The sequence below is a fragment of the Salvelinus sp. IW2-2015 genome, linkage group LG14 (assembly GCF_002910315.2).
Source record: "Salvelinus sp. IW2-2015 linkage group LG14, ASM291031v2, whole genome shotgun sequence".
NCBI classification, from domain to species: Eukaryota; Metazoa; Chordata; class Actinopteri; order Salmoniformes; family Salmonidae; genus Salvelinus; species Salvelinus sp. IW2-2015.
The window spans coordinates 23,334,935-23,348,105 of record NC_036854.1 but is presented as its reverse complement, the minus strand read 5'-3'; the positions used below and the strand labels follow the sequence as shown (position 1 = coordinate 23,348,105).

The 13,171-nt window shown below is 42.9% G+C and overlaps 1 protein-coding gene across 4 annotated transcripts in view; it reads left to right on the top strand.

Annotated features, from left to right (window-relative positions):
- The first annotated feature begins 393 nt into the window (after positions 1-393).
- Positions 394-13,171, top strand: part of LOC111972714 (hippocalcin-like protein 1) — a 19,507-nt gene continuing 6,729 nt past the window's right edge. The window contains exons 1-3 of one of the 4 annotated variants that reach the window (XM_023999770.3): positions 394-569; positions 7,054-7,639; positions 11,889-11,994. In XM_023999770.3, coding sequence (XP_023855538.1) covers positions 7,262-7,639; positions 11,889-11,994 — 484 coding nt within the window. In that variant the 5' untranslated portion in view covers positions 394-569; positions 7,054-7,261. Of the gene's footprint in view, positions 570-7,047; positions 7,640-11,888; positions 11,995-13,171 lie in introns of all 4 variants that reach the window. The other 3 variants (XM_023999769.3, XM_023999771.3, XM_023999772.3) reach the window with 3 other exon arrangements.

Here is a 13,171-nt window from a genome sequence, read left to right as displayed (position 1 = left end):
GTATATGTATGTATATAGTAAAGTAGTCCGAACTTCTTATAACATTAATAATGAGTGTAATAGGCTACGGTTGCAGGACTAAAACCTAAAGTTTAAACAAATCCAGAAAGTGCAGTTAAATACCAACACCCATCAGCTAACCTGCCATTTGACCACATATTTAACCCAGCAGTTACAATTACGTTCCCTCTACTGTATCTGTATATGAGTGTGGATTGTTCTATATCCAAGKATGAGTGGCCTATTGGACATACATATTCGAGTATTTATTATTGTACGCCCGTACATAAATACACAGATTCCATTGACGGAAAATGGTCGTTTATTATAGCCTAGCAAATGCCACTCAAAGGCAGCTAAACTAAATACGACTGCAATTTGTTGGAACGGCCATCCCCCACCAGAGAACTGGGCGAGTCCGGTGAAAGCCGAACAGCCGTGTACGTCGAATCTCTGTAAAATGATGAAACTGCGCTGCATGAAGAACGAGGAATTTTATGCCGATCTCTGAATATATTTGAAAACTTCCTTCAAAGATAGTTGTATAAGGTTGCTTATACCATCTCAAGGTAATTGGGTAACCTTACTTTTGGCCAATAGCTTAAATAGAGTTTTCTATTGAAGCGTTAGAAATAAACGTTAACGGTATTGAGCAGCATCTTGGACACGACAGGACTGGATAGCCCTAACCGTCTTCAAATGATAATACTAGATCGTAAGCCAGGACCAAGTATAAAACTTTGAATTTGTTGACAGTTCGATATCTATTTTTGTCGGTTTATGTAGTCGATGTTGGTTCAATCAGATGACTAATTTGGCGATGCGTTTACGTGCGTAATTACGCGTCCTTCAGACTAGTTAGAAAAATGGAAACGTTCTTGCCATGGTTAGAAACAGTATCTGATATGCGTATGTAGCTTATCTTGGCACAGTGGTGTTTTTGCCTGGAGCAGAGAGAATCTCATATGGGGTTATGGACCAGGAAAATAGAATGGCATATTATCTGTTGTGGCAATTGTCAAAATGTATGTTATGCTTTTTTCATGAATTATAAACTGATTTATAATCCCAAAATGTGGGAAGATTATGGATGAAGTCAGTGGTGTAGTGGAGGGTAAATGCAGTTTACACACTTTTTTGACCTACCGTTTATCCACCTTTTGGGGGAAAATGCTTTGAAAGTAGGCCTATAGGGAGCGTAACATTTTTTAAATCCGCGACCGGTGATCAGAGTTTAACCACCTATTGTTTTTACCACTTCACTGATGAAGATTTGTGTCGCATTCCAGCATATATTGTCGCAATGTGTCACATCCGACAGTCTTTTTTTCAAGTCACTATCATTTATTTGGAGACAGAACAGGTAGAACTTATAGAAATAACACACTTAACTAACAAGTGGAAAATGGAAGTGTGTATGCGGTTCTATACGCTACATTTCTGTATGCAATGAATTGAACGCTGTGCCCTGTTGAAGATGTGCCCCAGATGGGTAGTTGCTGCCTCTTACCCTTGCATAAACCAGCCTTAGCACTGCTGGTGTTGCCGTGGAGACGGGTGTGTCAGGGGACTATAGGCTACTCCGGATACAGTTGATGGTTTTCTCTGACACTGCCTCAGTAAACCTCACACTCACGGATGGAAGTGAGAATGATTTGGAAATGTCTTTTCTCCTTCTCAACCAAATACTGGGTCACCTCCTCCCCTAGTTTTTCTCAAAAGTCTCTTCACAGTCAACTTTGATGGAGAGGTGTGACCAAGTCACTTTGAAGTTAATCCGCCATATCAGTGGAGGCTTGGGGAGAACGGCTCATAATAATGCCTAGAATGGRGCTAAAGGAATGGAATAGCATTAAACACATGGAAACGGTGTGTTTAATGTATTTCATACCATTCCACTCCAGCCATTACCACGAGCCCGTCCTCCCCAACTAATGTATGCTATTAGTGAGAATTAGGCTGGATTTATAGGACTATTGTTCAACCCCTATTGTACACTTTTTTCCACCTTCCAATATTTCATGGCTTGAACTTGAATATGACAAATTTCAGGATGAATCAAACAACTGTATTTCTTTATTCATTAATATATTTTGTATGTCAAGGCTCTCCAAACCTGTATTTTTTTAATCTGCAATGTGTATCGTTTTGGGCGACCTGACCAAATTCACATAGAAATGTGAGTTATAGATCTGTCATTCTCATCAAAAGCAAGTCTAAGAAGCAGTAGATTTGTTATATGTGCACTATTTATATGCTTCCCGTTCTTTTTGTGTCTTTTACTTTCAGGTTTGTACACCAGCTTCAAACCGCTAAAAATACAATATTTTTGGTTATGGAAAATATATTTCACAGCGGTTTAGATGATACAATGATTGTCTACCCTATACTTGCTTGATTTGTCACATAAACTGAAATTAGACAAACTATTAGAATTTTAGCAACCAGGAAATGGCGGGAGCGATTTCTGCATCTTTAATGATTCATACAGTATATAGTTTCCTAACCCTAAAACTTGCCTAAATAATCTACAAGATCAGAGTATTATTTAAATCTACCAGTTGGTGCTGAAACGGAGACAAAGATGCATAGATGGCATTCTTTCATTGATCCCTATTTTCTGAACCTGTTCTCTCAATGTATTCTAATCTGTCAACAAAATTGTAATTAAATGTACATTGTATTTAAAGGGATGGCGATATATATACTGAAAACCCTATTGAATGAAAACTCCACGAGAAAATCTGTTGGTCAGCAAGTGGGAGGGTTTTAAGCGATTTAATTACATATATTCAGTGCACTCAAGGTAACCACGCCTGCAAAGCCCGTTACGCACGTTAATGAGGTAAGTCTGAATACCAACTACTGAGAAATGCATAGGAAAGGCGTGTGTAAGAAAGCCGTAATTTCCTAAATCGGAATCGGGCCCTAGTAGCCTACACATTACCAATAAAATCCTAGTCCTACATCATTGAAGCACAGTCGGCTTCACAGCACGCTATGGTAATGAGCTTTTCAAAGCCAGAAGACTGTCAAGTTTAGTCTGTGTACTAGTCTCTTTAGCTAATCCACTCCCTGTACTTCATGTCATTTGCCAAAAAGACTGGCCTATCTGCCATCTTCAAGTATGAACATTATATAATTAATGAGCTTGAGGAGAACCGAGGATTTGATCCTGATTCGATCACCTTTACAGCTATCCTCCAATCACAACGATTATGCAAATTTGAACTCTGTATGCTAAGCAACCATTTTTTGTTTGTCCAGATGAAACCAATCTGTCACAAATTGATAGCTCATGTCTAAATTCTCAAAGTAAATACATACTGTAATTCCAACCTTTTTAGGAATTTTGAGGCTCCACATGTTTTCATGGAAAATATGAGTTATTTCCAACACCCAATGAGCAACTCCACTGTAAATCCAGCGCATATTGAACGTTGAGATTGCTGAAAAGCCAGTCTCTTTGGAATGTTAGCTATAGACTGTTACTCAGACTATGTCAAGCTGGGTTCTCTGCCCAAAGCACATCACATGAAACTACGTAATTTGCTTTCCTATCAAGATGCTACCATAAATACAGACGGCCCAAATATTTTCTCAGTTCAATCCATCTCGGCAGCAGTATTCAGCGATGGGAAATGTACATGTTGACCCCCTTGACAGACATCATTAAACGGAGCGCCATTAACAACAATGCTATTCCGGGGGTATGCAGCCGGCTGTTTGTTTTAACTGGTCATCTGGTTGAATGGAGCTAGAGAAATATGGTGCGTTACGTTGGGGGGGAATATTTTGACACTAGTCAGGGTCACCCCTGTCATGTCATGATGTCACTAAGCCTACCTGTAGCCAGGGGATATGTTTAGCATAGCAAGCTCTAAGGCAACGGTCGCCGATACTGAGGTTAGGGGTTACTAGAGTCATGTTTAATGTATCATTTACTGGACATGATGATTTGTCATATACCTGTCAGTGTGGGAGGATGCGGACACACGCACGCACACAGGCAAACATGCACACTTTTGAGCTAAAATTAGGTTTATGGGGTTTTCCTGGATGCATGGATAAATTAGCTCTGGCTGCTTGGACACATTAAGGCTAATGATTGCCTTGTGTGATCCTATTGTTGGTGGCATCCAAGGGAAAAACTGTTTGTATGCCTGAGAGTGGAACTTTCGGGGAGTCAGAGGTGGGACAGGGCAAGGACTCCCAGTTGGCCTTAGGGGAAACACATGTCGTGTGAGTGTGTGGAATCTGGAAGCTGTGTGAAACATTCTCATTAGCTAGTGGAAAAAGTGGAACCATAACAGCCATAGTTATTGGGGAAGGGTTGAGAGGGATGGGGGCAGGGCGGATTCTACAGACGACAGTAAGTGGCAGAGCCAGACCGACAAGGGAAAGACTGTTGCAGTGTAACTGAGGGGATAAGCAGATGTTTTCTGTGTCCCAAATGGCACCCTATTCTCTATGTAGTGCACTCCTTTTGACCATGGCCCATAGGGCTGAGGAAGGAATCTAGGCTCATTAGGGATAACCTGTTTCACAATCTCAAAACAAAGGCCTAATGGATTTCAGTGGAGGTCATATGTGAATTTAGTAAGGCCTGTTCTTTCCCCCCTAACATATACAAAGTGTGGTTCTATCCGCAAATGAAAACACACACTAACCAAACAAAACATTGAATTGAGAGGAAAAGTATAATCTTACCTCAGATAGCGCAACAAACCGTCTGCACGGAATAGGATCCTACTGTATTTAGGTAGAGAACATTGAAAAGAACAAGGCTATGTCTAACAGAACAAAAATACAGATAGAACCTTATAGTCTCAAGTTCTCTAACAAAGACTGGGATGCAAACAAACCGCATTGGACTGATGTCGCACTAAACTTGACTTAAGGCAATTTATCGTGGTAAAAGCTGTGTCTGCTCAAGCTTGAATTATTTGTTAAGTGCAGTGCCATTTAGCGCATTACGGTTTGTTTGAATTCTGGCCAAATACTTTCTATACACAAGAAAACAGGGCTAGATTGCCATCCCAACTGCTGTTCACTGCACTGAATACTTCATTGGAATTGTCAATAGTAGGCTAAGGCTCCAGCTATGAAAACATGTCACGGATCCCTCCGGAACTTTCATCACGCACACCTGTCCCCTATTCCCACTGATTAGTATTTGTATATATGTGCCCTTTGGTTTACATTGGGGGTCGATTATTGTTACAATGTCCGTTGGTGCGTGTGAGTACCTGTGCTGTGGGTTTTGTGCTCTCGTGCCATTGTGGATTGCGCAGATGATTACGGGTCGCGTCCCGTGTGTTAATCATCGTGCGAGTGTATTATTTATTCAAGGTATTCCTCGCTCTTTTGTTTTGGGTTACTACCCTGTGTTTTGTATAGTGTTCGTTTGGTCTTCGTCCCCTTGCCTTTACACGGCAAGCCGTAATTTGGGTACAATAAAAAAAACTATTACGCATTCCTGCGTTTGTCTCCCATTGCTTTTGACAAACATATTCCTATCAACCTTGCGGTTATCTTTTGTCCTGCACGGTGTGTGAACCTGCATTGTTATCAAGCAAATCTCCATCTTTGAAAATACTACATGCTATTTTTGCAATAGAAATGGAACGCATTATCATACAACTGTATAATAAGCGGTTACTCCATGGGCATCTTTTGTGTAGGCTACTAAGTGTTATTCTACACAACTTTAAAATTAGAACAACAAACCAGCCATTTCTATCCCACCGGGGATATTCCCCCACTTTTTGGATGTTCTGTGGGTTTGTGTGCAGGGAGAGAATAAATAGCAACGCCTGTGTTTATGTCTGTCCTGGCCCTGCCACAGTGAGATTTAGTGGAAAACTGTCCATGCGACCCAGTCCAAAGGAGGTGCTGCCAGTTGCATCCTGGTCCTGTTATGCTCTGGGCCAAGGGGTGCGGTCGGGTTCTGGATGGGCGTGTGTGCATTTGTGGCTGTGTGTGTGTGGTGTCTCATTCCCAGCTGTGCACTCCTGTAAACCTGGCAAACCAAGCTGAGGGTGGTGGTGGTGTGTCAGAGGGAGTGTAGGCTACTCCCAGTCCGCTTTCCCCCTTAGAGCTCTCATCTTGCGTTGTATTGCAACTCAGACTGAGGAAACTGCAGGAAATGACATTAAAGATTTTGGAGTGTGGACATGACTCTTTCCAAGACGAGAACTTTCTAGAAACCTTTTAGAGCACAGTCACAGACACACCGACAATTAGTTGCTGTCCTCCTTTGTCCGCCGCTCCGGGTCTCTGATATAATCTGTCCTGGGCCAATAATCTCAGAGAGGAGAGAGAGAAAGAAAGGCAAACAGAGAGAGAGAGAAAGAGAGGTAAAGCAAGAACAGGGTCACGTGACCGTTTCTCTCTCTGGCCAATAAAAGCTTTATGGGTAAAGCGGAGGGAGTGGAAGTGTTATATAACGTGTCATTAAATGTGTGCCATGATGGTTTTCCCACCTATGTGTTACTTTTCCAGTAACATTTAATACACATACAGCTGGAAACTCATGCCTGTGTGTGTGACTGTCTCCCATGTGGCATCCTAACCTAGTTGCCTGGATTTTCTAATGGTTATCCGAGTTCTGAAGTAACAACCTTAGCTTCTTGTGCCGTGCTGACCTTTTGAGACAAGAGACTGAGTTATTGACGCCTAGAAGGGTCCCAGACACTCTCCCTCCACCACTTGGCGAACGGTCAATAAATAAATCCTCACAGTGCGAGGGGATGTAAATGATGTCCATGGAGACCAGGGCTCACCCTCGCATGTGGCACTCGGAACATCTCAGTTGTCGTCTTATCAGTTTCACTCTGCCGCTGCTCATAGGCTGTTTAAAGCCTTTACAGTCAAACATTATAATAACCACAATTCAATATGACTCAACATTGGGCTATTTGAGGTGGTTCTTCTACCTCTCGAGTTACAGTACAACGCAACATCCAGATGCGGTTTGGATTAAACCAATTTATCACTTGAGTGTTTCACTTGATGTTCCTAATAAGAGTGTTCAATCTCCCGTAGGAACAGAGGAAGAGGACGCAGATTGAGCAGCCAGCGAGCCAGCCAGCAGACAGACATCGTAAGGAGAGCAGAAGGGGACCTACAGTACTGCGTGGTGGAGACAAGGTACCAAGACTAATAGCAGAGCTGACTGTGAGAGGCTCCACATTTCATTTCACCTTCATTTAACCAGAAAAGGCCCTTGAGATTTGAAACCCCGTTCCGGAGGGCCATCATGGGGAAACAGAACAGCAAACTGCGGCCTGAAGTGCTAAACGACCTGCGCGAAAACACAGAGTTTTCCGACCATGAGCTCCAGGAGTGGTACCGAGGCTTCCTCAAAGACTGCCCAACGGGCCACCTGACAGTCGACGGGTTCAAGAAGATCTACGCCAACTTCTTCCCGTATGGCGACGCTTCCAAGTTTGCTGAGCACGTCTTCCGGACGTTCGACACCAACGGCGATGCCACCATCGACTTCCGGGAATTCATCATCGCGCTGAGTGTCACATCGCGCGGCGACCTGGAGCAGAAGCTGCGCTGGGCCTTCAGCATGTATGACCTGGATGGGAATGGCTACATCAGCCGGGCTGAGATGCTGGAGATCGTACAGGTGAGTTGAGATGAGAATGAGTTGGTTCCGGTGGTTCAATGGATTAGAAACTGAGCATGGTGCAGGTATCATTAGGGGTTTGATTCCTGCATGGACCACATACTATGAATATGTTCACTGTGGGTAGTTTACAGTTTTGTAAGTCGCTTGGGATAAAAGTGTTTGCTAACTTCCTGTGGTGGATTTTACAGGTGGATTTAGTCAGAACACCCTCCAATATGTTCTCTGCTCAGTTCAGCGTCCAATTTTTTTACTTTTCTTTGTGTTTAATCTAATGAATGATACGTTCTTTATTACTCACGTCCATGATATCGTAAACATATTTTCACCATGGACATTGGCTGCAGCTCATTCTATTTATGTTTCCCTTAATCAACATGGTCATATTTGCTCTCCCCGCCACCGTGGCCAGAGSAGCATGTCCCGTATCAGTGTTGACTTAGGCGATTGTGTGTGGTGGTGATACAAGTGAACACATTCCCTTGTTAAAGTCCTCAGACCATTTTTTAAATGTATTTTTATTTCACCTTTATTTAACCAGGTAGGCTAGACAAGTTATCATTTACAACTGCGACCTGGCCAAGATAAAGCAAAGCAGTGCGATACAAACACCAACACAGAGTTACAAATGGAATAAACAAACGTATAGCCTATAACACAATAGAAAAATCTATATACAGCATGTGAAAATTAGGTAGAATAAGAGAGGTAAAGGCAATAAATAGGCTATGGTGGCAAATGAATTACAATATAGCAATTAAACACTGGAACGGTAGGATGTGCAGAAGATGAATGTCCAAGTAGATATACAGTGATCCCTCGCCACTTCGCGGTTCACTTATCGCGGATTCGCTATTTCGCGGATTTTCATAATGCATTTTTTTTTTTTTTTGGTGCATTGTGCTCTGCATTCTGATTCGCTAAAAACTCACTCCCGCTTCTTGTATCAAAACATGCTACGAATTGTGCTATCATTTTGTCGTCTCGTGCAGTTATGTGTACGTACATAAAACAGCTTGGCAAATTTACATTAAGTTGGCCAAATTATCTTGTAATTTCGAACATCTCCTAAACCCATAATGTCGACGAAACGGCCTACACGTGAGTCACTGTATTTGTATACATGTAATAGTTGCTAATTTAAAAAAAAAAAAAGTTTTCTATTTCGCGGATTTCACTTATCGCGGGTCATTTTCGGAACGTAACCCCCGCGATAAACGAGGGATTACTGTACTGGGGTGCAAAGGAGCAAGATAAATAAATACAGTATGGGGGATGAGGTAGTTGTTTACAGATGGGCTATGTACGGGTGCAGTGATCTGTGAGCTGCTCTGACAGCTGGTGCTTAAAGCTAGTGAGGGAGATATGAGTCTCCAGCTTCGGTGATTTTTGCAATTTGTTCCAGTCATTGGCAGCAGAGAACTGGAAGGAAAGGCGGCCAAACGAGGAATTGGCTTTGGGGGTGATCAGTGAAATATACCTGCTGGAGCGCGGTTGGGTGCTGCTATGGTGACCAGTGAGCTGAGATACGGCGGGGCTTTACCTAGCAAAGACTTATAGATGACCTGGAGCCAGTGGGTTAGGCGACAAATATGAAGCGAGGGCCAGCCAACGAGAGCATACAGGTCYCAGTGGTGAGTAGTATATGGGGCTTGGTGACAAAACGGATGGCACTGTGATAGACTGCATCCTATTTGCTGAGTAGAGTGTTGGAGGCTATCGAAGGATCAGTAGGATGGTCAGTTTTARGAGGGTATGTTTGGCAGCATGAGTGAASGATGCGTTGTTGCGAAATAGGAAGGCGATTCTAGATATCATTTGGGATTGGAGATGRTTAATGTGAGTCTGGAAGGAGAGTTTACAGTCTAACCAGARYCCTAGGTATTTGTAYTTGTCCACATATTCTAAGTCAGAACCTTCCAGAGTAGTGATGCTMYARGGGCGGGCAGGTGCGGGCAGCGATCGGTTGAAGAGCATGCATTTAGTTTTACTTGCATTTAAGAGCAGTTGGAGGCCACAGAAGGAGAGTTGTATGGCACTGAAGCTCGTCTGGAGGTTAGWTAACACAGTGTCCAAAGAAGGGCCAGAGGTATACAGAATGMTGTCATCTGCGTAGAGGTGGATCATAGAATCACCAGCAGCAAGAGCGACATCACTGATGTATACAGAGAAAAGAGTCGGCKCGYYAATTGAACCCCGTGGCACCCCCATAGAGACTGCCAGAGGTGCGGACAACAGGCCCTCCGATTTGACACACTGAACTCTATCAGAGAAGTAGTTGGTGAACCAGGCGAGGCAGTCATTTGAGAAACCAAGGCTGTTGAGTCTGCCGATAAGAATGTGATGATTGACAGAGTCGAAAGCCTTGGCCAGGTCCATGAATATGGCTGCACAGTATTGTCTTTTATCGATGGCGGTTATGATATAGTTTAGGACCTTGAGCGTGGCTGAGGTGCACCCATGACCAGCTCGGAAACCAGATTGCATAYCGGAGAAGGTACGGTGGGATTCGAAATGMTCGGTGATCTGTTTGTTAACTTGGCTTTCGAAGACCTTAGAAAGGCAGGGTAGTATAGATTTAGGTCTGCACAGTTTGGGTCTAGAGTGTCTCCCCCTTTGAAGAAGGGGATGACCGTGGCAGCTTTCCAATCTTTGGGGATCTCAGACGATACGAAAGAGAGGTTGAACAGGCTAGTAATAGGGGTTGCAACAATTGCGGCGGACAATTTTAGAAAGAGAGGGTCCAGATTGTCTAGCCCAGCTGATTTGTAGGGGTCCAGATTTTGTAGCTCTTTCAGAACATCAGCTATCTGGATTTGGGTGAAGGAGAAATGGGGGTGGCTTGGGCAAGTTGCTGTATGGGGTGCAGGGCTGTTGACCGGGGTACCGGTAGCCAGGTGGAAAGCATGGCCAGCCATAGAAAAATGCTTATTGAAATTCTCAATTATGGTGGATTTATCGGTGGTGACAGTGTTTCCTAGCCTCAGTGCAGTGGGCAGCTGGGAGGAGGTGCTCTTATTCTCCATGGACTTTACAGTGTACCAGAACATTTGGGAGTTTGTGCTACAGGATGCAAATTTCTGTTTGAAAAATCTAGCCTTTGCTTTCCTAACTGCCTGTGTATATTGGTTCCTAACTTCCTTGAAATGTTGCATATCGCGGGGGCTATTCGATGCTAATGCAGTACGCCACAGGATGTTTTTTGTGCTGGTCAAGAGCAGTCAAGGTCTGGAGTGAACCAAGGGCTATATTCCCGGTTCTACATTTTTTGAATGGGGCATGCTTATTTAAGATGGTGTTGAAAGTACTTTTAAAGAATAACCAGGCATCCTCTACTGACGGAATGAGGTTAATATCCTTCCAGGATACCCGGGCCAGGTCGATTAGAAAGGCCTGCTCGCTGAAGTGTTTTAGGGAGCGTTTAACAGTGATGAGGGGTGGTCGTTGGACCGCAGAACCATTACGGACGCATGCAATGAGGCAGTGATCGCTGAGATCCTGGTTGAAGACAGCAGAGGTGTATTTGGAGGGCAGGTTGGTCAGGATGATATCTATGAGGGTGCCCGTGTTTACGGATTTGGGGTTGTATCAGGTAGGTTCATTGATCATTTGTGTGAGATTGATGGCATCTAGTTTAGATTGTAGGGCGGCCGGGGTGTTAAGCATGTCCCAGTTTAGGTCACCTAACAGTACGAGCTCTGGAGATAGATGGGGGGAAATCAATTCACATATGGTGTCCAGGGCACAGCTGGTGGCAGAAGGTGGTCTATAACTAGCGGCAACGGTGAGAGACTTGTTTCTGGAAAGGTGGATTTTTATAAGTAGAAGATCGAATTGTTTGGGCGCAGACCTGGATAGTATGACAGAACTCTGCAGGCTATTTCTGCAGTAGATTGCATCTCCGCCCCCTTTGGCAGTTCTATCTTGTCGGAAAATGTTATAGTTAGGGATGGAAATTTCAGTTCCCGTCTCATTGGTGTTAGGCTCAAATGCCTTGTTTTTTTATAAGGCCAGAGAACCGTGATGAATTTTCCAGGTGGTAACCTGACTGCATAGGTAACTAGGAGAATAGTTACATTCTGACAGAGAATATTGTATTATTTGTTAAAGGCACTATTTGGAAGTTACTTTGTTGTTTAATGGTCATTAGTGGTAGACTGTATACACATTGAAGAATGTTATTTCTAAATGCCTTATGAGCTTAGTGCAACTCTAACTCTGACGCCAAGGTCAATTGTTCTTCCTGCAGGCGATTTACAAGATGGTGTCCTCAGTGATGAAGATGCCAGAAGATGAGTCGACACCGGAGAAACGGACAGATAAGATCTTCAGACAGATGGATGTAGACAATGATGGTGAGTCTTGTTTGTATTTAAACCTCTAATTCGACTTTTTATAGTGACATAAGAATTTACGGTACCAGTTTACATTCCAGCTCGGTAATAACCAGATAAGAACTATGTAGTTACCATGTTGTTTCAACCAATCCTCTTTCCTGACATCCCAACAAGCCCATGGTTGTTACCTGGAAACAGAGATGGTAGTTCTATATAATAACGCTGAACAGTGCTGGAAAATGCAACATTACCTGTTTCTTTTTAGTTCTACCGTTATATCCCTTTAAATATTCCAACCAGCCCATGGTTGTTACCTGGAAATAGTTAAACCATTATACCCCTTCCCCATAACAAACATAACTTAGCAGTGATATATGTCATTGTAAAGTGACACAAAATTGCTATGACATGACAAACAAAGCACAGTTTACAACCAGGGTCTGGTTTCCCAAAATAATCTTATAGTTAACGATGAACTTTGCCTTAAGATGCTTTTGGGAAACCGGGCCCTTGGAATGCCGAGTTGGATGATCGTTCAAAACGATGTTTCCCAGTTTGAGCTCGTTTTATTTATTTGATTATTTAATTTTTTTAAACAGTGTCGCTACACGTTTATGTAAATTTCATGAATCCTTTCCTAATGTTATGATTTTAGCGAATTCGAGGTCATGTAAGGGATAATCAACAAGGGGCTATGCGATCTCTGGAAAATAATGAACAACGTGGAAGGGTGTAGCGCGTCGTGGAACTTACCTTCCATAGAGCTGCATTATTTTCCAGAGAACATCAAGAGGCCCGAGTTGATTATCTCTTTAATATCAGGCTATAATTTAACACATTTTCCACTAGAAATGTGTTCATTTGCAGGTAGAAATTCGAGGTTATGTAAGGGATAATCAACAAGGGGCTATGCGATCTCTGGAAAATAATGAACAACGTGGAAGGGTGTAGCGCATCGTGGAACTTACCTTCCATAGAGCTGCATTATTTCATCAAGAGGCCCGAGTTGATTATCTCTTTAATATCAGGCTATAATTTAACACATTTTCCACTAGAAATGTGTTCATTTGCAGGTAGAAATGTGTTCAACATCCACGGAAGTAGCTAGCAAGTTTACTTGATTGCAACAGTAGCTAGTTGCCTTGTTAACCAAACAATCAGACTTGCTAGTTTAGCTAATTAAACCATCAGTCTT